General features: G+C 41.5%; 1 protein-coding gene across 2 annotated transcripts; it reads right to left on the minus strand.

Moving 5' to 3' along the window:
- On the minus strand, window positions 1-26,382 carry LOC311018078 (paired box protein Pax-6-like). Of its 2 annotated transcripts, none has more exons than XM_084016853.1 (12): window positions 26,284-26,382; window positions 17,638-17,692; window positions 16,233-16,261; window positions 11,321-11,451; window positions 10,197-10,412; window positions 8,760-8,922; window positions 6,199-6,351; window positions 5,498-5,580; window positions 4,767-4,917; window positions 2,519-2,628; window positions 1,371-1,512; window positions 1-694 (listed from the first exon to the last, which is right to left on the minus strand). In XM_084016853.1, the coding sequence occupies exons 1-12, from the start codon at window positions 26,294-26,296 to the stop codon at window positions 609-611; spliced, it is 1,332 nt and encodes a 443-aa protein (XP_083872979.1). In that variant the 5' UTR covers window positions 26,297-26,382; the 3' UTR covers window positions 1-608. The 2 variants fall into 2 exon arrangements, with proteins under 2 accessions (XP_083872979.1, XP_083872980.1); XM_084016854.1 differs by having other exon boundaries at window positions 16,233-16,256; window positions 17,639-17,692; window positions 26,284-26,375.
- Window positions 26,383-26,664: the final 282 nt, after the last annotated feature.

Genomic DNA, 26,664 nt, shown 5'->3' on the forward strand with positions numbered 1-26,664 from the left:
GTTCAAAAATCAGTGTCCATGCCGGTAAGCAGATCACATTCAGGTCAGGGTTTTCACAATATCAAACATGTATCACCAGAATCCACTTTCTGAAATTCTGTACACAATCCAGGCCGGAGCGTTGGGAACCTGCTGATGAAACAAATTCATTTCAAGTTTCATGAAGTTCCTCCCTTTAATTTAATTTTTTTGCTACAAATACACAACATGATATGAATTAGAAACTGGAAGTGGAGGTAATATGTCTTCCGACAGAAGGTCCAAATGGACACTGAGCAGTTTATTCCTGTCCGGACCTTCGTGTTACCGAAGGGCCAAAGTGTCGTCACCGAGCAGCCGTCAGATGGATGACGTGGAGACAGATCTCCCCAGATCATCCACTTGTAGCTCAACTCGCCACTGGGCTTGAGTGAGTCATGTGGAAGAGTACTTCTGTCCTGCTCGTCTCCACAATTTGAACATTTTTTTCTCGCAAAAAAAATGGAATGCAAGTTATTCCTTCGTGTTCATTGGCTGTGGTGCAGTCTGCTTCAGTCAATGACAGGTCCTGTTCATATTCAAAGCACTGATCACTGAAGTGAAAGAACAAATCGCTGTAGGAAATGACATCATTGCAGGCGTGGCCAATACTGTGACATGTCCGCTTCATTTCCTGGAACTTGGACCGGAACTGAGACACCAGGGGAAATCAGACCTGGGGACAGGAAACCAGAGGTCGTTACAGTCGACAGACATGGCACAGCAGTCTGAAGGTGTTTTGATGTTAGAAGCAGCACAACTGAACAATGAGTGACATATCCTAGCATATCATAGTCCACAAGCTTTGAACTAAAAACACTGTGCAGAAACCAACGATCAATGACAAATAATCTTGTTCTAAATGCATAAATCAACCTGTTGCTGGACCTCCCATTCATATGAACTAATATGGTACAGCATTGTGCAAACCAACATCACTTTATTTTAATAACGAGTGTAGACCCTGAAGTTTGCAAAAGTACCAAACCTCTTGGGAAATGTTTATAAAGGGATATCTATCTAGTAAGTTTTGCTACTGTCTCAAAGGAATGGTTGATAAATGGATGTCATGATACCATTGGTTAGAAGTGGTTGATACTAGCAGGAAGAATAAAACAAGATTTCAATACAAACAAAAAAATAAAGAAAGAAATCAATTTTTTTTTATTGTTTTTGGCATATGTTGTTAAATAGCTGCACAATATGAACGCTGATGTCATTGAAAAGAGTTAAAAGGGCTTTTTTTAATTTCAGCTCAACACAAAAATGACTCATAATGATTTCAATGTTTCTGTTTGGCAGAGCTGAGGTTGTGTAGAAGACCAAACAGCATCCAGTTAGTAACTTCCTACCTGTTGAGGATGTTGCAGAGGATGGCATTGACTGGCTGTTGATGTGTGGATGCATGTGTGGAGGAGTGTACGTCTCATAACTTCTTCCATTTATAGCGGGGCTGGTTGGCAGCATGCAGGAATACGAGGTCTGGCTGGATGCCTGCAGACATGAAAGAGGACCTGTTATCCCCCTTTTCTAGTTCATACTTGTAAGTACTTAAGTTACTACTGCAATAAGTTAACATGCTTTCATTAGTTTCCCCATCAGGCTGTGCTGCAGCAGCTGTTCTCAGCCTCGCCAAAACGCTCTGTTTGAGCTCCTGCCCCTCCCTCCCAAAAAGCCTGGTGTGCTCTGATTGGTCAGCTGGCCCACTCTGTTGTGATTGCTCAACCACTTAATGTGTTTGTCAGAAATGTCCCGCCCCATAACACAACCAGATAACAGGAGTTCTGCTGCTGAAGAATAGTGATGAAGATGAATTGTAGCCACACAGAGGCCACGTCATGCTCGTGGCAGATATTATGTAAATGTGTTACTTAATGACATCACAAGTTTCTGAAGGGGAGAGTAACTCCAATTTGGACATGGACTTTCGGCTTTGACCTTTTACATGCAGAAAAACAGATAAACACAGAAGGAAAACATTCTATATTTAAACAACAGAATTTAACTTTAATAACTCAATTAATATCCTATTTTCCCAACAGAAGAGGTCATCGAGGGAGAAGAGGCATTTTCATTCACGAATATCCAAATATTTCTTTAACAATCAAATAACAGCATGACTGAGTGAAGAATTGTGTTTGTTGCTGCTGCATCCTCATGATGCAAATGAAAAAAAAGTCCTACAGGAACAAACTGCTGCTTCTGTTTTGTGTCTTGTTTTTCTTGTGCAAGCAAGTGGGCTACAACTGAATTTCATTTTATTTTTGCTATTTTCATCAATTATTTGTGTCATTGATTGGCCAAGGATCAAGGCTCCTTAAACCTTGATTGACTGCCGGACTGTGAGTTGCAGGTTCATGATGAACCATGTTCACCACTGACAAACGTTCCCACAAAGATGTTCCAGACAAGTCTGGTAAACACACTGCCACACATGGAGATGCTGCTGTATCTCTATATCTCTATAACTCTATAAACATTCCTTTGCTTGATTTCTTACTTGCATAGGGAGGCTGGCAGCCATGCTGAAGCTGGGCATGGCTGGTAGGCTGTAGCTGTTGGACAGAACGGGATCTGACCTTCCCAACATGGATCCTGATGAGAAGGACACTAGAAAGATGGATGAAGATATTCAGAGATTTGTACACGACCCCATGTTATATAACTCCACACACAAGCTGGTACAGTCTATCTCTGACATCAGTGGATGCAGGGGAGATAGATGGTCCAAGTCATTGCTTTGTGAGTCAATCTGAAATTGTGACACTTAAAACAACCTGAGCTCAAGTCATGGAAACCATTTATTGTAGGGTTTGTGTTCAATCCCTAACTGCTGGTGTAATTGAGACGCAAGATGCCAAAACCCCATAATTGTACATGGGGGAAATGATTAGGTTTCCAGGAGGACTGAGAGCAAGAAGACAGTTAATGATGTGTATTAAATGCTTTGTATTTAGCGTATTTTGCTGGTTGGTACAGAGGAGTAGATGATGCTACGGGTCGCTCTATGGAAGCCCGGTCTCGTTCCCATATTTAACATATCCTTGCATGTTACATTACATACATCATTTAAAATTGTAATTAGTTATATTAAATTAAGTCCATCCATCCATCATCTACCGCTTATCCTGTAGTCAGGGTCGCGAGGCTGACATGTAGAGACAGACAGGTAACCAGTCTATCACAGGGCTGACATGTAGAGACAGACAGGTAACCAGTCTATCACAGGGCTGACATGTAGAGACAGACAGGTAACCAGTCTATCACAGGGCTGACATGTAGAGACAGACAGGTAACCAGTCTATCACAGGGCTGACATGTAGAGACAGACAGGTAACCAGTCTATCACAGGGCCGACATGTAGAGACAGACAGGTAACCAGTCTATCACAGGGAGACATGTAGAGACAGTCAGGTAACCAGTCAATCACAGGGAGACATGTAGAGACAGACAGGTAACCAGTCTATCACAGGGCCGACATGTAGAGACAGACAGGTAACCAGTCTATCACAGGGCTGACATGTAGAGACAGACAGGTAACGAGTCTATCACAGGGCTGACATGCAGAGACAGACAGGTAACCAGTCTATCACAGGGCCGACATGTAGAGACAGACAGGTAACCAGTCTATCACAGGGCTGACATGTAGAGACAGACAGGTAACCAGTCTATCACAGGGCTGACATGTAGAGACAGACAGGTAACCAGTCTATCACAGGGCCGACATGTAGAGACAGACAGGTAACCAGTCTATCACAGGGCCGACATGTAGAGACAGACAGGTAACCAGTCTATCACAGGGCTGACATGTAGAGACAGACAGGTAACCAGTCTATCACAGGGCCGACATGTAGAGACAGACAGGTAACCAGTCTATCACAGGGCTGACATGTAGAGACAGACAGGTAACCAGTCTATCACAGGACTGACATGTAGAGACAGACAGGTAACCAGTCTATCACAGGGCTGACATGTAGAGACAGACAGGTAACCAGTCTATCACAGGGCTGACATGTAGAGACAGACAGGTAACCAGTCTATCACAGGGAGACATGTAGAGACAGACAGGTAACCAGTCTATCACAGGGCCGACATGTAGAGACAGACAGGTAACCAGTCTATCACAGGGAGACATGTAGAGACAGACAGGTAACCAGTCTATCACAGGGCCGACATGTAGAGACAGACAGGTAACCAGTCTATCACAGGTCTGACATGTAGAGACAGACAGGTAACCAGTCTATCACAGGGAGACATGTAGAGACAGACAGGTAACCAGTCTATCACAGGGAGACATGTAGAGACAGACAGGTAACCAGTCTATCACAGGGCTGACATGTAGAGACAGACAGGTAACCAGTCTATCACAGGGAGACATGTAGAGACAGACAGGTAACCAGTCTATCACAGGGAGACATGTAGAGACAGACAGGTAACCAGTCTATCACAGGGCTGACATGTAGAGACAGACAGGTAACCAGTCTATCACATGTCAACCCTGCGACCCTGAATACATGATAAGTGGGAGACGATGGATGGATGGAGATCATGCTGGGTCACTGTCACACTGTCTTTCACTTTACGACCATAACGATAGCTCCGAAACTCTGAGCTATCATTATGTTATTCATAACTTTCCTACTATTTCATGGCCAGTTGACATTCTAAAAAATAAGGTTTGAGTGGACGAACAATGACAACAATATGCATGAGTTATTATGGTCTAGGGTCAGTCTCCTGGTCTGTACCTGGGGTAGCAGGCTGTGGTATGGGCTGGTAAATGTTGGTGTTGAAGCTGCTGCTGATGGGAATGTGGCTGGAGGAGCTTGACACCTGACGACGTTGATTTCTAAGTTTCTCCTCTCTTCTCCACTTCGCTCGTCTGTTTGAAAACCACACCTGCACATGCCAGAGTAGAAAACAAGTTATAACGTTAAAAGGCCGGCTCACATCTGGTTCAAGTCCATCTTAAAACAATACTCACGTCTATATGTAACTGGTTAACTAGCTCCATCCACATTTATCAATGTAGAAACTTAATTCAAACATCACCATGTTCAACATAATTAGTACATTTGTGTTATTATGTTTTTTTCACTTTTAATATTTTACGAAATCCATCCATCCATTGTCTACCGCTTATCCTGTATTCAGGGTCACGGGGGGACTGGAGCCGATCCCAGCTATCTATTTTACGAAATCTTCAACGATTTTCTCAAACCTTTCATTTCACTTTAAATGAATGGATTAATGCTCAAACGTGACACAAATTAATGCTTTTTGAGGCATTTTCAACTGCTGCCAACTCATTCATACATTCGTGTAGAAACTCAACAGCAAATATGTCGTCAACTTCATTTTCTTGCATATTTGAACCAACATCTCAGAGTAGTGTCAGCTATTCAGCATCCAGCATTCACACCGTTACAACACATACTCACGCATATTCACAGAAGAAATGATTTATAATAGAGCCTACCTGTATTCTTGCCTCTGGAAGGTCTATTTTGTTGGCGAGGCGTTCTCGGGCAAACACATCTGGATAGTGAGTCCTTTCAAACTCTGGAACCAAACAACGTAACATTAGTGGTCGTTTAGTTTTGTAATTGTTGTACAACAGAGTCACAGTGACGCAACGCCTTTCAACATCAGATGTAATGTGATTTAAGATTCAATTTCAATCAATTGTCATTGTGCAATTGTAAGACAACATTTAGCTTGTGAGTCTCTCAGCTGGTCTGAAGTCTGGTGCTTCATCAGCTGATAGGTGTGTATCTCTACCAGACGGCAGCAGGGTGAACAGGCTGCATCTGGGTGAGTTGTCTCCTTTAATATCCTTAAAGCTCTTTGCAGCATCTCTTGTCAGCAATATCACTGATGCTCAGTTTGTAGAGGCTTCCTGAACATCCCATGGCAGTTTGTAATACTTCCAGGCCAGATTAGAGAAGTACATAAATGATCAGTCTCATACTACGACATGTGCTCGATGACACTAGTCAGCAGATTTCTGACAGTTCTTGTGAGACATCGACATGGACTATTCCTGATTGGATAAATTCAAATACTGTCTGATTTATTGTGAATTCCTCGTTTTTTTACTGACTCATTTAAATGTGTGGATGTTGGCCTACGAGGTCCTAATGTGTATGTTAGTGTATGATGCAGCGCTGAACAACTTACCTTTCTCCAGTGCTTCTATCTGGTCCTGTGTGAAAGACGTTCTGTTTCTCTGCAGTTTCCTCTTCAGCTGGAGTCGAATCTGAGTCTCCTCTGAGTCTTCCCCATTGGAACTAACTGATATGGCATTCTCCCCTCCGTCTGCCTGTGGACACTCTGCACCAAGGAAGGAAAATATGTTGTTACACATTTGAAATTTGAAAATGTATTTTGGACTCTTCAGATGGCACTAAAACACACAGGAATAACTACATTCTGTGAAGAATAAAATATTTGTATTGCATCACAGATAAGACATTTTTTTAATAAACATTGTTTTAGTATATTAATCTTAAATAAGATGATCATAACTCATAAGGTCTCCCTGCATAAATAGACATAAATAAATCCACCATTTTATTTTTGGATTCCTTTATTTTTAATATCAGTCTTTATTATCCACTTCTCTACCATTACAGTCAGCTAGACAGCGTTTTCGAGTCACTTGTGATGATATTTCCAATTAACACAATAATTGATATTCATAACGTCTTTAATCGTGATCTGTGATAATAATTATTGTATTTCTAAACCAACTATGAATAATTTAAAATGGCAGAGGGCCAGGGGGGATTATTTATCATGTCAGTTTTATTTATTTATGTAGCTGAAACTAATTTAATATATTTTTTCTTATTTTAGCGTGGACATCATTGTTTCCTATAGCTTTTAACAGTCATGTGCTGCACATAGACAATGAATTAATTTTATATTTTTTTAAAGAAAATATGCTTAAAGAGCTGATACTATATGTATTTTCCAAATAATGGAGCCTATTAAATGCATAATATTAATTATTTAAAAGTAAACCGAGCAATGTTTAAAAAGTAGTCCAACATATTACTCTCCACCCGTCAAGTAGCTCTCAATCTCTAAAAGGTTGATGACCCCTGGTACAGAATACGATATGTTGGATTGAAATCGGTGAGATGAAGCCATGTAGAGTTAAAGATGAGTGAGGGTACGGGGCACTTCAGAGTGGAGATCTCCAACGTGTGATCCCTGAGCAGACGGGAGCTCGACTCCAGCTCCCTGTGGAACTCATGTTATTTGTGGTGCTAGCCTAATTATTCATTATCCCCAGCAGACGGAGACTGCAAAACAGAATGAAGCCATTGCTCAGTGTCACAGTCAGTCAGGCAGAAAGAGACACAAATGAGAGCAGACGCCCCCCCTTCTCTCTCTCTCCCTCACACACACACACACACACAGGCCAACATGCTGGAGAGTGATGGGGAGGCAGCAGCCGTGGTAGTAAAGCATGACTGTTCCACTGTTGTAATCCCAGGGTGCTGGAGGAGGAGAAGCAGCATATGAGCCGACTCCATACAGCAAATGGGGCCCTCAGCCTCAAACACTGAGGGAAGCTGCTCATGTCAGTCCTATACAATGTGTCCTCTGTCCCCTATAAAGTGGATTTTTAATATAATAATTGATGGCATGGCACAATGGGAGAAATATGACTAAATTAGGCTGCACCCACATAACCATATAATAATGTTTGTATGTCAATATAAAAGATAATATTACACGGCAGGGATGTTGTACTTTTTGTCTTAGTATCATTTTGTTAAACCGCACATTGAGCTCCATCTCCCGTGTTGCGCGATGTACGCCACCAACGCAGCCGTTAGCTTGTCTTGCTAGCTCTTTTTATCAGTACAAAGGAGACCTGTTGTTAGTGTGAGTAACGTTACATCCTGGTACCGAACACACAGACGGCATTTACCACACTTCTGGTAGTGTATCATTAGAGTTAGTTTTTTTTTTTTTTTTTTGTATTTTCCAACAATTTCATGACAAAATGTGACTTTCGTGTAAAGTTATTTTTGAATGACAAACATCAAATGTGTACCACTAAAATAGTAAGAAATAAGATCCCATGGTGGTCCACGGGAAGGGGCGGGACTTAGTCTCTATACACAGTTGTTTGTCTGTGATGATACATAAAATGTATGATCAACACTAAATATGAAGTAGAACATAGTAGTATTGTTATCATAATAAGTCAGCAAGTCCTGTGCTACTCTTGAAATAAATTTGTCCTTGACTCAGATTTTATGGGGAAGTTGAGTACATGTTATGACATTCACCTGGTTTCTTAAGCGATTACATGAGAAAGTGAGCTAAAAAGAGCTGGTTAATTAATAAAGATTCATTATTTCAACCTCACGATCAAGACAATAATACAACTCAAGGTCCACTTTCTTGCTGTTTTTGGATCTTCCAAATGCATCTCATGGCCTACACCAGGGGCATCAGTGTGGACAACTAAGCCTCCATTCAATTAGTGAGTAGGGACACAACATCTGTGTTTGTGTGTATGGTTCCTGTCCTGCTGTCTATTTGGGTCCATATTCACCTGCCAGAGATCACCTCATCCTCCCTCCAGTATGGCTGAGAACCACTGCACAAGTGCACTTGCTTTTAAAAAGCGAGGGCCCTGAATGTCTCACTGGTGGTAGTGAGTCAAGTCCCAGTACTGTAGAAGTAGTAGTAAGGAGTAATAGTGGAGTTAGTCTTACCAGTAGCAGGGAGTGTAGTCCCAGCATACCACCCTGAGCGTCCTCCCCAGGTGGTTTGGCTATTGAGCATCTTGAGTTTGTCAAACATCCCTTCAGCTCCCACTGTGCCCATTCCCTGCTTATCACTGGCCAGGTTCCTGAGCACTCGATTAATTGATGAAACCTGGTGACGGACACAGCAACGGGATTACACAAGAGCAGCTATTTTGCTGGATATGCAAGTCAAAACTTTGTTGTCAAAAACCAAAACAAAGCATTAATGACCCGCAGTAAACATCAGCCTGCCTCCATGTCCATTTAAAGAAACACAGTGGAGCATCTCTCACGTTGGGGTTTCCGTCTTTTCATTCATTCATTTTACAATACATAATGATCCAGGCCGCAGTTCTGATAGGTGAATCCAGGTTCAAACCCGAGCCTGGATGGAGTTTTAATGATCTGCCCTACTCTCCAAGGACACGCAGGAAGGTTCATTGATGACTAAATTGTAGGTATGAATTTGTGAATTAATGATGTTCTGTCCTTACGTGTCAGCCCTATGATAGACTGGCAACATGTCCATGGTGTACCCTGCTTTCGCCCAATGCCAGCTGAGATCTGCTCCAGCCCAGCCTGTGACCCTGATTGGATAAGCGATTACAAATAATGGATGGATTGTACCTATGTCATACTGTCCAGCTTTAGTCAGCATCCATCAGGCCTTTGGGTAGGGTGTAATTACTCCAGTCACTACAGTCCATGATAAACATTGGTTGTGTCCCAATTCCATGGCCACATCCTATGGATAACACTGCCTTCGTGGTCTATGTGGCCCGCGTCCTTTCTGTGTGGTCTCCAAAATGAGACAATTTGGTAATAGAGGATTGCTTGTTTGCAACACCAGCTATTCCCACCCCCACCCTTTGCCCTTTCTCGTAAAAAGGACACAGAGGTACTAAGAAGAACTGACAGAATACATGGGGTTTATATACAAAGGGAGCCATGCTGAATTGGACACAGGTGGAACACATCAGGGGCTGTTAGACAAAAGCAGTGTCCCAATTCTGTCTACATCTGCCTTTGAAGATCGCAAAGGCCGAACCAAGCAATCCTCGAAATGAGACAGTCTGGTCTACAGAGGATTACCTGTTTGTTTCAACTTTGTCGCTCACGTCGCCTAGCAACCATGTATAGTTGACAAAAATAGAACATAAAAGAGGTAACTTTTTTATTTTCTATTATCATAGATGATATGCCTCACTTCAGAAACCACCATCCTTTACTGGATCTTTTGAATCCAGTAAAGGAGGAGGATCCTCATTGCTCAGCCAAATTTGAAAGAGTGTTTGAAATTGCCTTGTTGAGACAGCTCCACACTTGGTTACTTTATAGCAAGGGTGACAACTAAATACATCCCTGAAATGAGCATGACTTGGCTGAAGAACAGGACGGTCTTACACTGGGTATATTGTCGTTGGTGCAGACTCCCTCTGCAAGGAGTCGGTCTCTGATCTCCCAGGCAAAAATGGATGGACACTCTCTCTTGTAGTGCGAAATCTTTCCCACCACCTCTGGAGTGGCCACCCTGGGTTTACTTCCTCCTATGGCCCGAGGACGGATCGAACCTGTCTCGTAATACCTGCCCAAGATCTTGCTCACACAGCCGTTAGATACCTGGACACAAAAACAGCACACATCACACACATTATTAATAACTGTGACAAACAAAAATGTTGGCATCAAAGAAGTCTCAATGAGGTAGATAATCTAAGGAACTGCAAGGGTTAAACGGGAACTCCACCAATTTAACACATCAAAGTGTGTTTGCAGGTGTCAGAGAGAACTGTTGCATGTGTGAAAAGGTTGCATGAAGACCCTCCCTACGTAGCTGGTTGAGGAAGAGACGATAAAGGTTAGGCATTGACCTCGAGGAGTTAGGGTCAGGACAAAGGTTACTGGTACCTCGCTTGGCCAATCCGAATGCTTGGATGTTATTTAGGGTGGGTCTTGCCAAGTAAAGGAGTGGGCTTCATAGTAACATCTGAATCCCCCACCAAACTGTTGTTTGCATGCCAGATTGAGAAGGGTTGCAGAATGCTTGAATAAAAAGACAATATCTCTGGTTCTGTTGCAGTGATTTTCACAGGGTTTTTTAACAGTGTTGGTATGACAACGCTAAATCAGTAGTGTTCTTATAGAACCCATTCGTGGTCGTATGGAACCAGGAAATGAGCAGTGGTCTCCAATGGCTTGGACATCCCAATCATCCACCTCGACCAGCTTGTTTACAAGGTATTCTACGTCACACCACTTCCTCCTCCATCCTCGTTTCTTATGACGGTGGTCATTATTCATGTGGCCTCAATGAAGGTATTGCAGCAGATTACTGATGCTGTCTTTTTTCTTGGGAGGACAGTCTGCATGCTGAACGCTGAACCTAGAGTTTACCCATTGTCACATTTGTACTGTGTGTTTTTCTGCGTGACATGTGATTCACGTTGATGTGGTTCTGCAACCAGATCATGATTCCTGTAGGTACAGTATCTACTACCACTGTTAAGCACGAAGCATGATGATATTACCTGCAGTATTCTGGATATGTCACAGGGTCGTGCTCCACTGTGTGCCAGCTCCACTATCTTCTGCCTGGTAGTATCAGGTAAAGGTCTCCCATTCACAAACACACCTCCCAGCTGGTTTACTCCACTGTGACCTTCACACACACAAACACACAAAGAAAGTAAAAAAAAAAAAACGGTGTTCAGCAATTTTTTTTAGTGAGCTTGACGATTTAAAAAAGGCAGATGCTATTTGCACCCAGGTGTCTGGGCAGGATAGACAATAAGGCCATTTACACCTGGGTGTATAAAGCATGGCAGAGACAAGCACCCAGGTGCAAGCACCCTGGCACACATTCAAAACTGAAATGCAATCTATTGTTTTCGTGTACAGGGACACAGATTTTCCATTTTTTTTCTGTCACATGAAAACACTGGAAAAGAAAAACCCTTTTGTGGTGGACTCATTTATTAAACGCATCAACATGACTATGCAGCATCCAGAGGGAGTGATGTAGTTTTAAATATTGAGAAAGACTACTTATGGTGGGGGAGGTGGGGTGGACACACACTTTCAGCTACGAGACTGGTGGACACCGTGTGTCCCAGATTAATAAACGTTTGTTTGTTGCCAAAACCTAATGTTCATTTTGCCGTCTAATCCTACATACAGATTTTAAGCCCAACCTGAATGTTTTTCCTCAACCGAACAAACTGGTTTTGTTCCCTAAAACCAACTTCCATTTTGAAGTGTAATGACGTGTCAACTGACCAAAAGAAAAAACATTTGAAAATTTGTTTCCATGTACACAAATCAATATTTTCCCAAAACCTAACCAAGTAATTTTGTTGCCTGAACCAAATCCAAATGGCAACTGAAAGTATTTAGTCAACAAAGTAAACAGATTTCTAACACAGGTTAGAGGAGGTGAAGAGAGGAAGAAAAGATAATTATATGTTCCACAACAATGGCACAATATGACCGGGATGTGATCTGAGGGTGTTTAAAAGGCATTTCATCTCGACTTTAATGAATTATCAGGGAATTGCAGACCCCAAAAAGTCATACCCTAACAGCACTGTCCTTCATTGCTTTAGCTTTAATTCATCTAAAAGTTTGACAGCAAAAAGCTGTGTTTAATATAAGCACTGCAGCCAAATTCCATCTTCAATATGAAGGGAGACAAACACAGGGTGGCAGGGATGAGGCTGCAGACTGGCTTAAAATGCTCTGTCTGCTGATCAACATGTTGCAGGTCTGATGTGTTTCCCTCAGCAGCAGCAGACCACATTCTGTGCGGTGACACTGTGCAGGTTAAGTAGGGATTTACACTGAATCAATTGTCTATTGTCTGTTAATGGCCCTGTGGGGGAAAGCATATTGCAGATTTATAAACCTCTCAATGGGATATTAATAAATCATACAACCAGCCACACACACACACACACACACACACACACACACACACACACACACACACACACACAGTGTGAGCAGTGAAGCGGGGACTGCTGTAAATCAACATCAAAAGGGGGTTTTCACTGTAGACGCTGGGCTCAGGCATCATCAGAAGAATGTCGAGCATGTATATGAATTACAACAATCTTTTTATAAAGATTAATATATCAGCAAGGAGGGAAGCACACTGCACACTTCCCCATGTTATCAATACTGCTCATCACTGAGTCCTCAAACACAATTTTCACTCTCCTGATATCATGTCTGTTGCTCTAATCATAATGCAGCAGATGGGTTCTAAAAACAAAAAGTAGCTCATTTTCCAAAATCATGAATGGAAGACTTTTTTTTAAGTTGCATTCGTTTTAGTGTCCCCAGAAATTCCAAATGTATGTTTTTCTTTAGAGGCTTGCTTTGAGACTGTCCTCTCGAGAAAGTTGGTTTACTCAAATGCCGACAAACCCCATGAGTTTGCCAGGCAGGATAACTGTAATGATCATGGACAGGTGCTTAAAGCAGTTGTTCTGAATGGTGATGTCAATAAAGCAAGTGATTTGAACATTGGAGACCACAGTCAACATGACCATGGTTGTTCCCTAATCATACCTTAACCAAACTCTAAAGCATGGGCGTGGCAGATCAGGACACATTATTCACCATATGTGGCTGCTGGTTGTGAAAAAAAAACCCAATAGATGTATGTGTATGAACCAGAGACTGTTTATGGTACAAACAACAAGGTCACTGCAGTATTTACGCTGATGATGTAATTTTGAGTGTTGATGGAGCAGCTACAAAGTTAGCATAGCCTTAATCATAAAATGGGGCTAACAGTGATGTATTTCCTTCTTTGAGATCTGTAGAGAGGATGAAGGCAAAGGGAGACGCCCACCCTTCTCCTCCTATATGAAAATACATATGGTCTACTAACTTATAGCATACTGATAGTTATACTTTAAAACATATTTACATTTTCAATATTATATTGCAAACATATTAACAAAAGGAATGTATTCTGGAAACATATTGAAAAATAGACCAACATCATCCTTTAAAGTAGTTTTTTCATAATAACACTTTTAACACTTTAAAATAATTGTACTTTAGTACATTTTCTATAAAATATTACAGGAAAATGTAGTTTAAGTGAAAGTTTAGTGTGTACTCCACTGTCAATTTTGTTGTTATATATTTTTGCATATTTTTAAATATATGCTAAAAATGATCATTGTAACAATGCACTTAAAGAAATAATAATAATAATAATAAAATGGAGTAAGCCAGTATGATTGAGCATACTATTACTACACTACAATATATAATATTACTTATATATCAGAAAGACACTCAATACATGACACAAACAAAACAAACTTGAATTTAATTGAATTAATTTAATTGAATTTAAATCATATTAATACATACATGGCCATGTACTTAAGTGTACTAAGTATACTTGAAGTTGTTCTATTGAAGCTCATAGAATTATACTAAATTTATACTTTAAATTGTGCTTGGAGAAAAGCTAAATAAAACATATGGATAACCTGGATCACGGAGGTTTTAGCTTCTTTCTGGTTAATTAAATTATAAGAAGTATCGTGGCCCCTGTAGAAGCCTCTGTTGACTTTATGGCGGGGGATTATTTCACCCTCTAACTCTCCCTCACGCTGCCTCACATCATGTTCACTTTGTGTTCAGGGGTCGATCTCCTCGCCGTAGAAATGTTAATCACAGTGTCATTTCCCAGAGGAGCACACCCGGGCTTTCCTCTGCTGACACACAATTAATAGACAGACATATGGAGTCAATTTGGCTGCGGTCCCTCTGTGACACACACACACACACACACACACACACACACACACACACACACACACACACACACACACACACACACACACACACACACACACACAGAGAGAGAGCATACGCACCCCTGGGAGAAGCTCAGCAGCTTTCACTTTACATCAGCTCATTCACACTGAACGTGACTTCAATTAAGTCTCACTTTGACCATATACTGTTATTTCCTTCAAATTAAAAGGCAACATACATCGTTTGTCCACGCGCTCCAGACTAATCCGATGTGATCTGATTTACGATCTGCAGGACGACATCATTTGACTGTGCCATCAAAAAAATAACCCTACAAATACGCCTGCTATGGTCAAGGCATAAAAAAAATGATTTGGCTAGGTTTAAGTACATTTAGTAACGTATCTTCTTTGTCATGGGTACAATCATAAACACTTGGTCAAGCTTTGGGAACAATAGACCCTTATATAGACGATTTCATTAAAAAATGCTAATTTAGTATATCTAAATTAGGAATGTTAAGAGGAAGGTATTTTCTCTGTTATTATTATTGTCATAATTATCTTATTTTGTTAACAATTATAAACTGTGACTGAAATCTAGCACACTGTGGTGTTTGTTACAGGTGCTCATGAACATATATTTGAATTTGGTACGATTTATGTAGTTTGGTCAATTAAGATGTATTAAGACATTATTTAATGATTAATGAGAACAGAAAATAAGGATTAGGATTATTTCCTCCAGGCTGAATGGGGAAAAAATCAGTGTGGTTTCGTCGCAGCCATCCACTCAAAGTCAAATTACCACTGAAAACAGTTCAATGTCCGTTCGACTCCTGTTTGTCGGCTCTGGCCTTGGTAGGTATGGCAAGCAAAAAAAAATCACAGTTTGTGACAAAGTAATAATGTAACAACATAACTACAATGAATAAATAACAACCACCATTAGCAGACATTTTACATAACATTATGTAACAAACATAGCAACGCTTTATAACAAGCGTAAAGTCAGCATACTTTTGGTTTCACACAGGACTCGAACAGCGGTCTCCAATGTTTGTTTAACCCATCTACCCTTAGAGGACTTCCTCTCTTATAAGCTATTTATCATTTAAAACCATGTAACTTTCAATAACGGTCACTCGCTATAGTCACTTGCTCCGACCGCATGAAAAACGGCAACAATCAACTGATCTGTGGATTGAAAAATAATACAAGTTTCCCAACACGACAGTTGGAAAACTCATTCTGCTGCGTTTGTTACAGGAACTAGAACCTGAATCTCATACAGCACAGTGCAGACTGGCTGAACCCACTTTCATTCTAATCAATTACTAATGTAACCTGCGCTTCACTCACTAATGATTTTGGCAAATTAATATTGGTGTTCACCTTCCGTTACTCCTCAACAACCTCCAGCTGCTCCATTTTCACTGTTTGGAATTAGAATTGATTAAAGTGTAGGTGATGTGATAACAGCACCCAGTCACACATTTAACCCTCCTGCCAAACACACACCTGCCTGAAGTTTTCACCATTCATTAAGGTAAAGTGTAACAGTGTGGAGTGGGATTGACACACCGATTAGAGGAAAGATGCAGAACAACGAAACAAGCACAGATACAGAGAGAGGGAGAGAGAGAAGTAATCCACACACCTTCACTGCAGACAGCATGGACCTCTTGTCCCGCAGTAAGAAAGAAGAAATCAGGTGGAGTTCATTGTCAGTTCCACTCAAAGGTTTTATACAGCCAGTATTTTGACTCAACTATTCATAATTTACAATATTCAGAGATCCAATCAGCAAGTTGAGAATTTAAAGTTACTACGAGGAACTTCAACTTCAACTTTGTGATTATTCTGGATTTATTCTATGAACAAAAGCGGTAGTGTTTCCGAGCACCAGACTCCCTTTAGAAAACCTCTATTTTTACTGGAGCAGGGTCTGACAGTCTGCCCTGCTCAGTCCTGGTTCTGGATCGACTGTGTCTCTCATAGAGTGAGGGCCAGTGAGGGCCAGTGAGGGCCAGCGGAGCTCCAACTGTAAGTCAAAGGCAGCAGCAGAGCCAGATCTGAGTTTTTCCATGGTGGGCCAGTCGCTAACAGAGGCCCAACTGGATTCATAGTTGAAGGAGTTATAGGTTAACCTGCGTGCTTTCGTCTGATTGCACTCCGATCCACACTGATGACTTAAAGTAGGACTACATAGAAATAGCCAATCTTCTCACTGATGGTCTCGTTTACGTATGTTGGTAAAAAAAAGTTCCTCATAGTGACTTTAAGATACATTCACATACATGACTGAAAAGTTTGAGCTATTGATGGACAGATCTTAAACAGATCTTAAATCTGTTTTACACCAATTTTTGAAGGGAAATTCCAGTTTATGACAACTTGGGCTTTATTTTTGTAGTTTCGTCTATCATTTCTATCAGTTATCATAACATTGTATTCATCCATTCACTGTCTATTAGCTCTGTTTGTTCTCTACCAACTTCAGAGGACAATCTTTTCTTAAACCTAAACCAGTAGTTTAGGTAACTCAAACTAGCTAAAAACTAAACCTATGTCGGAGGTGCATCTTGTTTGTCTGTTTTCTGCATGTAACATAGAGAAAAACTGTGCATTTACCATGAACACGGATGGTCATTTTGAAAAACACTACTTACTTAGCAAGGTAACTAGCTTGAAATGTCGGCCCGCTGACCAGGCGGCGGTTTCGACGAGTTGGGAGTGAGCGTGTGCTAGAAAATGGTGCTACGAGAGGAGTGAAAATGATCTGAAACTCACTATGAAGCTACGCACAACTGAGGGGAGATTCTCTGTAGCTTCATCACTACGAGAAGATCATCAGATCGTTGCATTGTCATTGAAAATTTTTTATCATAAAGATAAAACCCAAGATGTAACAAACCACAATTGTACAGTATATAAATATATAGCAGTATGACAAGACATAATGAATGTGAATGTTTGATACAATTAATCACCCACACTTACACTTGCTATTAATACAGTCATATCAAAAGCATGCGCAAGAAATATGTTTGCGATGTAACTCACTGTTTTGCATCATGGAGGCCACACCGGTCTCCCAGCTTGTTTGACTCCTGTAATCTGTAGAGAGAGAAATCATATTTTACTGTGTTGTAACCACAGACTGCATATGAGAAGTGGATGTAGTCATGGTGTCGTCATCCATTGGCTTATGGACTATGGTCTTGAATCCTTGAGTTCGGCATTTTAGCCGTCGCCAAATTGAACATTTTGCAACCAGTGAACGGAAGTGACCATATTTGGACTGTGGAGGAGCGACGGGTGGATCTGAACACAAACGGCAGAGCAGTACCCTGAGCAGCAAGCTTACTGGATCTGGATCCATCTGACTTCTGGTGTGACGCTGTTAACAAAGTTAGCTTCATAATGTAAGTTAGACTTTACAGCTAAGTGTTAAAGTCATCTTAGTAGCTAACTGCGTGGTAGTGTGGTAGCGATGGTAGAAATGCTATGGTTACAACCTATCAACCCAACTTTATCGACAATGATACGTTGTGGTTTCTTTGTTTCCCTCTTTTGACAAATGCACTTATTGTAAGTCACTTTGGACAAAAGCGTCTGCTAAATGACCTAAATGTAAATGTAAATGTAACCCTGCCACAAATCATCCCTTTCTATGTGCTTTATGGTCGATTTGACTCTAAATGGTCCATCATTGACTAAATGAACATCATGCCTGATTGAAAAAGACTTGAAACTAGAGATTGAGGCCATAAACTCATATTTATGATGTTTACTGAGATAATACATCAAGTGAGAAGTAGGCTCATTTCCTCATAGACTTCCATACAATCAGACTTCTTTCTGCAACCAGAGGAGTCGCCCCCTGATGGCCAGCAGAGAGAATGGAAGTTCAAGGTTGCCATCTGGTTGTAACCTACACTTGGATAGGCAGTACACCACACACAGCTCGACCTAGTGACCTACTCTCCCCCCTTTCCAACCCAAGGATTCTTAGATCCTCGAACCAACTGCTCCTGACCGTTCCCCGGTCTAGGCTACGAGGAAAGGGCGACCGTGCCTTTGCCATTGCAGCCCCAAGGCTATGGAACAGTCTACCCATTTCAATTAGGTGCTCCTCCTCTGCAGCTGCCTTTAAGGCAAATCTAAAAACCTTTTTGTTTTCTCAGGCCTTTAAATGTCCGTTATGGCCTCAAGTGTGTGTCATTTTTCATTCTGGCTGTCCCAGCCATGGCTATTTTGTATTTTGTACCTTGTTTGCAATTTTGTGTTCACTGAACTGTACAGCACTTTGGTCAACTTTGGTTGTTTTTAAATGTGCTTTATAAATAAATTGATTTGATTTGATTTGACATTGAATTGACATGGTCTAATCAGATGTTCTGGAGCAGTGAGAAAGAGAAACACACACACAACAAAAATATTTTTAAAATGTGTTTGGAGGAAACGTTTTACTAGATAGAAAACGTGCCAAGGTGAAATTAAAACCTAGACACTGTCTGGACAGGATGGCTGAATGCCAGGCCATCCTGTGATTGGTTCATATGCTAATGTATGCTAATGTCCATAAAGTTATGAGCACAGGCTTAAGTCCGGCTCTCACACGTCCAGCAGAGTGAAGGATTTGTTTCTTTGTAACTTGCTTGTTTATAAAGCTAAACGCTGGTTTCCACAGAGGAGATCACATTTCTGTCTCTTACAGCTCTCTGTCCTCTCTTGAAGACATAATCTGTCAATGAAATACAAGCTTTTGTTTATGAGTCAAAACTGCAGCTTTCTGTCTCTGCAGAAGAAATCCTTGTTTTTTTTAAAGTATTTTCATTTCCAATCATGTTTTCTTTTTTCTGCACAGCTGCATGCTGAATACTGACATAGAGGGGCTTAGTCATGCCCCTTCCAGTGGACCACATGGGACCTGTTTTTTATTTTTTATTTTTTTAAAGAGAGATATAAGGCAGCCAATTGCAAGAGGCAAATCATTTCTTGACCTTGTTTGAACTGTACCATGAATTGCATATATGATGTTTGTAGTGGATCATTTTACACGTTCAGAATGTTGCATTTTGTTGTTTAGCTGTTGAAGTACACTGCTCACTCAGTATAAAACTTCAGGGAGATCAATCTGTCCATTTAGGAAGCACAAGTGGTTGTGAATCAGTTTCACCTTCTTTGATTCAAATGAAAGTGTCAACAGAGATGAAAAGCAAGACAAGCCCCAAAAACAGAATGGTTTTGATGTGGTGATCACAGATAGTTGCTCTCCTCCTTCCTGACTGGTTCTTCTCTAGTTCTATGTTCTGCTAGTTTTCTTCTGTCATTCGTGTCACTCGTAGCATGAGACGGAACCTGCAACCCAATCAGGTTCACAGATAGTCCAGTAGCTTGCTTCTGGTGCAGTCGTTCCTAGAATCTCATGGTGCAGTGGGTCCTGGTTCCTCCTGGTGCAGTGGGTCCTGGTTCCTCCTGGTGCACTGGGTCCTGGGTTCCTCCTTGTGCAGTGGGCCCTGGGTACTTCCTGGTGCAGTGGGTCCTGGTTCCTCCTGGTGCACTGGGTCCTGGGTTCCTCCTGGTGCAGTGGGTCCTGGGTTCCTCCTGGTGCAGTGGGTCCTGGGTCGCTCCTGGTGCAGTGGGTCCTGGGTTCCTCCTGGTGCAGTGGGTCCTGGGTTTCTCCTGGTGCAGTGGGTCCTGGGTCGCTCCTGGTGCAGTGGGTCCTGGGTTCCTCCTGGTGCAGTGGGTCCTGGGTTTCTCCTGGTGCAGTGGGTCCTGGGTCGCTCCTGGTGCAGTGGGTCCTGGGTTCCTCCTGGTGCAGTGGGTCCTGGGTCGCTCCTGGTGCAGTGGGTCCTGGGTCGCTCCTGGTGCAGTGGGTCCTGGGTTCCTCCTGGTGCAGTGGGTCCTGGGTTCCTCCTGGTGCAGTCGGTCCTTGGTTGCTCCTGGTGCAGTGGGTCCTGGGTTCCTCCTGGTGCAGTGGGTCCTGGGTTCCTCCTGGTGCAGTGGGTCCTGGGTTTCTCCTGGTGCAGTGGGTCCTGGGTCGCTCCTGGTGCAGGACAATGCCAGTGCCCTTGACCTAAATCCAATTGAGCACCTATGGGACATTATGCATCGCTGCCACAGAGGGTCCAGGAGCTCACTGATGCTCTGATCCAGGTCTTGGAGGAGATCCCCAGAGGAGGAGCCGAGACGTTGGCGGGGGCCAAACACACCGCTGCTTTGATGAAATTCATGTAAGTTGCATCAGCCTGAGATTTCAATGTTTTACTTTGATTTTTGGTTTGATTTTGAATCGGGCCCTCAGTGAGTTGATGATTTTGGTTTCCATTTATCGATACGTCTTTTTGTTTTCGACAAATTTTACAATGTACATCAGTAAATATTTTCAACTTGAATAATTAGTTCAAGATCTGATGTGTGATTCAAACTGAGATTTTCTTGACTTGATTAAACATTGTATAAAAATGATTGTCTCTTGCAGTGGACTATCATAAGATTTGATTTCCCAAATAAGGTCCCATGGGGGACACAGGGAGAAAAACACTACTCATATTCGGGCAACACAAGTACCTGGTTCACATGGGGTCAAACAGTAGTCTCCGTGGTAATAAAAAAAAAACCCTGTGTCTTTTGACTCGTCCACACTCCAATGTCCCTTCTGCACAATCTCATTTCAAAAGTATACTTGATTCCCTAATAGCATATGTAATCCACAACAAAATAAGTTTCCCTTGAAACGTTATTCTCAATGCAGTCATTGTGGAACATCACGTTTAGGAGACGTGGGACATTTCAGCGCTAATAAGAAATCTGGCCTTTGGTTAATTCCCCTGACAGCATCGTGCTCACTGATGACAAACTCAAATTTATAGTCAGCCATTGTACACTATAAGAAATAGTGTATTATTTAAGTAGGATATTAAACTACAGCAATAAAGAGTGAAGATGGCTTTTATCAATGAAGTTTTTAACAAATACCAAGATTCAAAGAGTTGAATATCATGGAGCAAACCTTTAAAATTAACTAAAAAAGAAATGTGACTGAATGAACTTGGCCCATGTTGATGAGGACAAGCATTCGCCTGTTATATGAAATATCCCAGACCCGCCGTCTGACTGATCAGACCAACATTCACTCAGTAAAAATTAGTCAGCAAAGACGTTTCCATCACTCATTTAACTCATCAACACTGATTCAACAGAGGGAGCGTAAACACTTTCCTTGTTTTGCAATTCAGGAAATTGTATTGATTTTTTTCTGTTTCTCTACAGGTTTTCTAATATGATACTTCAAAATGCAAAGAATATATGTGAATGGAAACGCAACCACGAGTCCTACAGCCAACTTGGATTGACGTGTTAACCACTTCTCATCCAGCTATAGACGGATTCTCTCACACAAGTGCTTTGACTAATATTCTCATTGCTATGAAGTCAAAGAAAGAGTCCAAATTATGGAGATGCAATGAAACATCCATGAAGAAATAAAAAGAAATAAAAATAAAAATTGTGAATTATTGTGAATTGTTGTTTCATCCTGAGTCCCTCCAAAGGAGCAAATGATGCATGTCTCCTCATTCAGGGAAATGGCAGTTTCACAATTCCATGTTTGTTTTATCAATTGTGTCTGCATTTGTTAATTTTTAAATTGTTAATTATTTCCCGAGTAATTTTGAGTCATATGTATTAGAAAATAAATGGTAGATATAAAAAAGTATGGCTTTAGGTTGAATTATAGCCCAATAATGACCCCATGTCACTAGTTCATAATTCCTATATTTTGTGCAATTTCTAAATACTTTTGGAGTCATTTGGGAGTTCATATTCGGCCACGTCTCCTGCCCCTCTCTACTATAAACACTCAATAAAAACGACATATAGAAAGACTGCAGGTGATTCCTCATAAAACAAACATCCACAATATGTAAATGTCCTCCATTATCACAAAAACAAAGAGTGCGCGTCGCGGAGGGACGTTAGACGGTTAAAACCAACTACCTGCTGTCATTAAAGCGCGCAGAGAGCACTGACATTCATTACACTTCATCCCAAACTCCAAACCAGAGCTCTTTTAAGTGGGCTTTAATAAAAACCTCGGCAATAAAAGCTTCAAAGCAGCTACTTCTCTGCAGCTCTTGTCATTAACAACCTGCATAATGAACGTGAAGCAGCTCCAAACACACGCACACACACACACACACACACACACACACACACACACACACACACACACACACACACACACACACAGGCCGGCTATAGGCACCTTTTCCCCGCTACAACTCGGCGCCTTTCTCCAAAGGAGACAAAGAGCCGGAGGAGCGGAGCCGCAGCTCGGCTCGGTAAATACCCGCCGGGCTTTGTGTGCCGACGGGATTCTGGTGTCGCTGCCTCGTTAGTTGCGGCTCGTTAAAAAAAGCTGCGACACAAAACCGCGGCGGGGAGCCCAATTTGACCAGTACGGCGGACATAAAGGGGTTCTGTTGAACACACTGATGACAATATAAAAGTTTCATTCAGCGCGCTGATATGAGCAGAAAAGAGCCGAGAGACACAGAGCCGCGGCTGCTGAACACCGAGGCAGCGGCTGCTGCTTTACCCGCCGTTTGAATCACGGACGGTGTCCTTCATCATCATCATCATCATCATCATCATCATCATCATCATCATCATCATCATCATCATCATCATCATCAAAAACAACATAAATACAATTTAATAATTAATAATAAATAATTTAATAATTAAAAATAATAACAAAATAATAATATAATAATGTAAAAATAATAGCCTTCTTAAAATAATAGCCATAATAATAGTATTTTAACGTTGTCATTTTAGGTCTGTACACCAGTAAGAGGGCACGGACAGTAGCCTACTGTTGCTGTTATAGGCCAGTAAGGCCAGTATAGTAAGGGCCACATTCATGGTGGACTTGTACAGATCGGTAGAAATAAACAGTTAAAAAATAATGACGTGAATTTGGAAACTAAACTCAATAAATCGCCCAACTCCGCGTCATTTGATTTTATTTCCGTGAATTATCCAGCAGAAAAAGAACGCATCCAAACCTAAAGGCCTCTATCTCAAACGTTATACTACAAGTAGGCCTATGTTCTTAATTATAAACTAGCCTACTGATGGAAATGGAGCCTACCGGCTGTTTGTCCGTGCATTTCTTGTGATATTTGTTTGCGTCTCCGCAACGTTTTGCGATATGAGCTGCATCAAACCTGTGTTTTTGTACGAAATCTAAACACTTTTTTAAATAATAAAAAAAAGTGATACTGGAAATGCTGCTCATTCGAAACGCAGGACGATTAAATTAATTTACCTTCAACGTATTCTAGCAACAGAAACGGAAACATGTTGAGAAATCAAAGTGTGTTCAGAGATACGCTTCTTTTACATATTTTATTTTACGTTGTTTTAAAGGTGACGTGATGTACATAGCAGCCAACAGATCACATAAAAGCCTCCCTGTAGACTAACTACTCTATATCATTTAGCGTGTTAGTAAATAAATGTCACAGAGAAGGACAACTTTAATTCTGTGTTCAGCTAAAGCAGCTTCCAAAAAATAAAAAAAATATAAAAAAATAACAATCATAAAATCAATTTGTAGTTTAAATCCAACACATTATTATTTCTGTTTGAACGGACTAAAATGATGCTTGCTAAAGGTCACAGCGTCAAATATCAAACGAGGCTCAGGTGCACGCGGCACATCCCCATCAGATCATGGGACACACACACACACACACACACACACACACACACACACACACACACACACACACACACACACACTCCTACACACACGCACACACACACACACACACACACACACACACACACACACACACACACACACACACTCCTACACACACACACACACAGATTCACATGTTGGATGAATTCACTTCCGACCTGATTAATCATGCAGTTAATTGGATTCGATTTGATTAAGACGTTAATTAACCACCGATTTAATTAGATCATCAATTAAGACGCACTTTATCGTCTTGTATAAACTGGTTTGGGACCCCCCCCCCCCCCCCCCCCCAACACACACACACACACACACACACACACACACACACACACACACACACACACACCAAACAGCTCGTATCACAGGCCTGTCACGGCGATACTCGTAACCGCAGTTTCTATGATTTCCAAATGAGATCCCAACATGAAATCTTTGCAGACTTTTCGTTCTGCTCAGTGAGAGCTGTGACGTTGGCAGCCCTCTCAGCTCACTCTGAGTCTTGGCCTCCAGGAACTCGAATTAAAAGGGTTTGCATATGTGGACTATTAAATGTCTCAAGTGTTTAGCTGATAATAATAAAGATATGGAACTATTTACAAGAGGAAAATAAATTCATGAGTTGAAGTTTGACCCTGTGGTCTTGCTACAAACAACATATTTGATTTTGATTTGTTTGTATTTAACATTATAAGTCGGATACATAAACACATTGCTGCTCCTGAACATTTGAAAAAATAAAAATAAATAAAAATGGTGAGGCTCAGCCCGCATATATCGACGACGTACAATTCAGTCATACAACAAACGAGCTCCGACAGGTGCGAATTAACGTCAGGGAATTATCTCACGTGGTTCGTTTAAATGGAATCACAAGTGAAACCAACATTTTAAAACAATGAATAATCCCTGGACTCGAACGTAACAGGACGAATCGGCGCTGTGTTTCAGAGGAAACAGCTTCCACGGAGACAATCTCAAACATCCCTCCGCCGTAATCCATCAAATAATCTCACTTTGCTGATCCGCATCGCCTTCCGTTGAATGAGCGAACGCGCTCTGAGCGCGAGCGCCAACGTGAGATTTGTTGTTTGTTGCTTTTTGTTTTGTTTTGTGTGCCCTGAGTTCTGTCTGACAGTCTGCGCGGAGGGACACGGAGGAGAACCAGGCACAGCAGTCCGGCGACAACAAAACTTTATTAACACAACACCCTGAATGCCTGGCTAGTAATATATGTATATATGTATATATGTATATATGTTTATATGTATATATGTAGAAAGATTGGGTACATTGAGTGGCTCACTATGAATGTAGGATTTCTTTTTGATTCAATATGAATTCATGCAGCAACAAGCGGCTGCTACATTTATACTGCAAATTTTGGGTGAATGAATCAATAATGAAGCTCTTATACATCATTATCGGTTATACTTACAATACATTCAAAAGAAATCCGAACTCGTTCGACTTTCTCTCTCTTTGCATTTCTGACCGGTCGCTTCACAAAACATTTGTGCCACCAAAGAAGCAGAAGGAGTGAAGGGGAAAGTATCTTCCCTCTTCATTCTTATTTTTTTGTCACCCCATTCATAAAAAAAGTAATTACTCCTTCTCTGCTCCTCTTTCTCTTTTGTCCTTAAAGCTGCTGAATTGTTTAGTTGCAATATTTCTTTCTTAAAATGAGTCGACGAACGTGTTTTGTCTCCATCTCCATCCGTCTTCATCTCGACCTTATCTGCCAAATAAACTTTTTAACTCCATGCTCAGACTGATGGAAAGGGGGAGTCAAGAGAGAGAGTGAGAGAAAGAGAAGAGAGAGGGAGAGAGAGAGAGAGAGAGAGAGAGAGAGGGAGAAAGAGAGAGAGAGAGAGAGAGAAAGAGAGAGAGAGAGAGGGAGAAAGAGAGAGAAAAGAGAGAGCGAGCTTACCTTTCTGTGGCATGCTGTAGAGAAGTAAAGTTTTGGTTCGTTTAGTTTTCCAACAGCTCCTTTCTTCTATTCTTTCCTCCAATTAGTTTCTCCTTGACTGAGGAGACAAGTGCAGAGAGAGACGGAGCTGCTCCTCTGAGGAGGAGGGAGGAGAGAGGGAGGGAGGGAGAGTGGGAGGGCCGAGAGACTGCCAGAGAGAGAGAGAGAGAGATGATGGAGGAGGGGGTGAAGTGTGGGGAGAGTTTGTTCATTAGAGAGCGGGAGGTGTGTGTGTAGAGAGAGAGAGAGAGAGAGAGAGAGAGAGAGAAAGAGAGCGCGCTCAGCTTCATTCAATTCACTTTATTTTATTGGCAGGAAATCAGCAAATATTTAGGATAAGCC

The sequence above is a fragment of the Eutrigla gurnardus genome, assembly GCF_963514095.1.
Source record: "Eutrigla gurnardus genome assembly, chromosome: 9".
NCBI lineage: Eukaryota > Metazoa > Chordata > Actinopteri > Perciformes > Triglidae > Eutrigla > Eutrigla gurnardus.

Bases quoted from the DNA above. Each gene is read 5' to 3' on its own strand.
- LOC311018078 (XM_084016853.1), bottom strand. The intron at 2,629-4,766 runs GTACAGACCAGG...CCATCTTTCTAG, and splicing joins ACCACAGCCTGCTACCCCAG to TGTCCTTCTCATCAGGATCC. The intron at 695-1,370 runs GTAGGAAGTTAC...TCCTGTCCCCAG, and splicing joins CTCTGCAACATCCTCAACAG to GTCTGATTTCCCCTGGTGTC.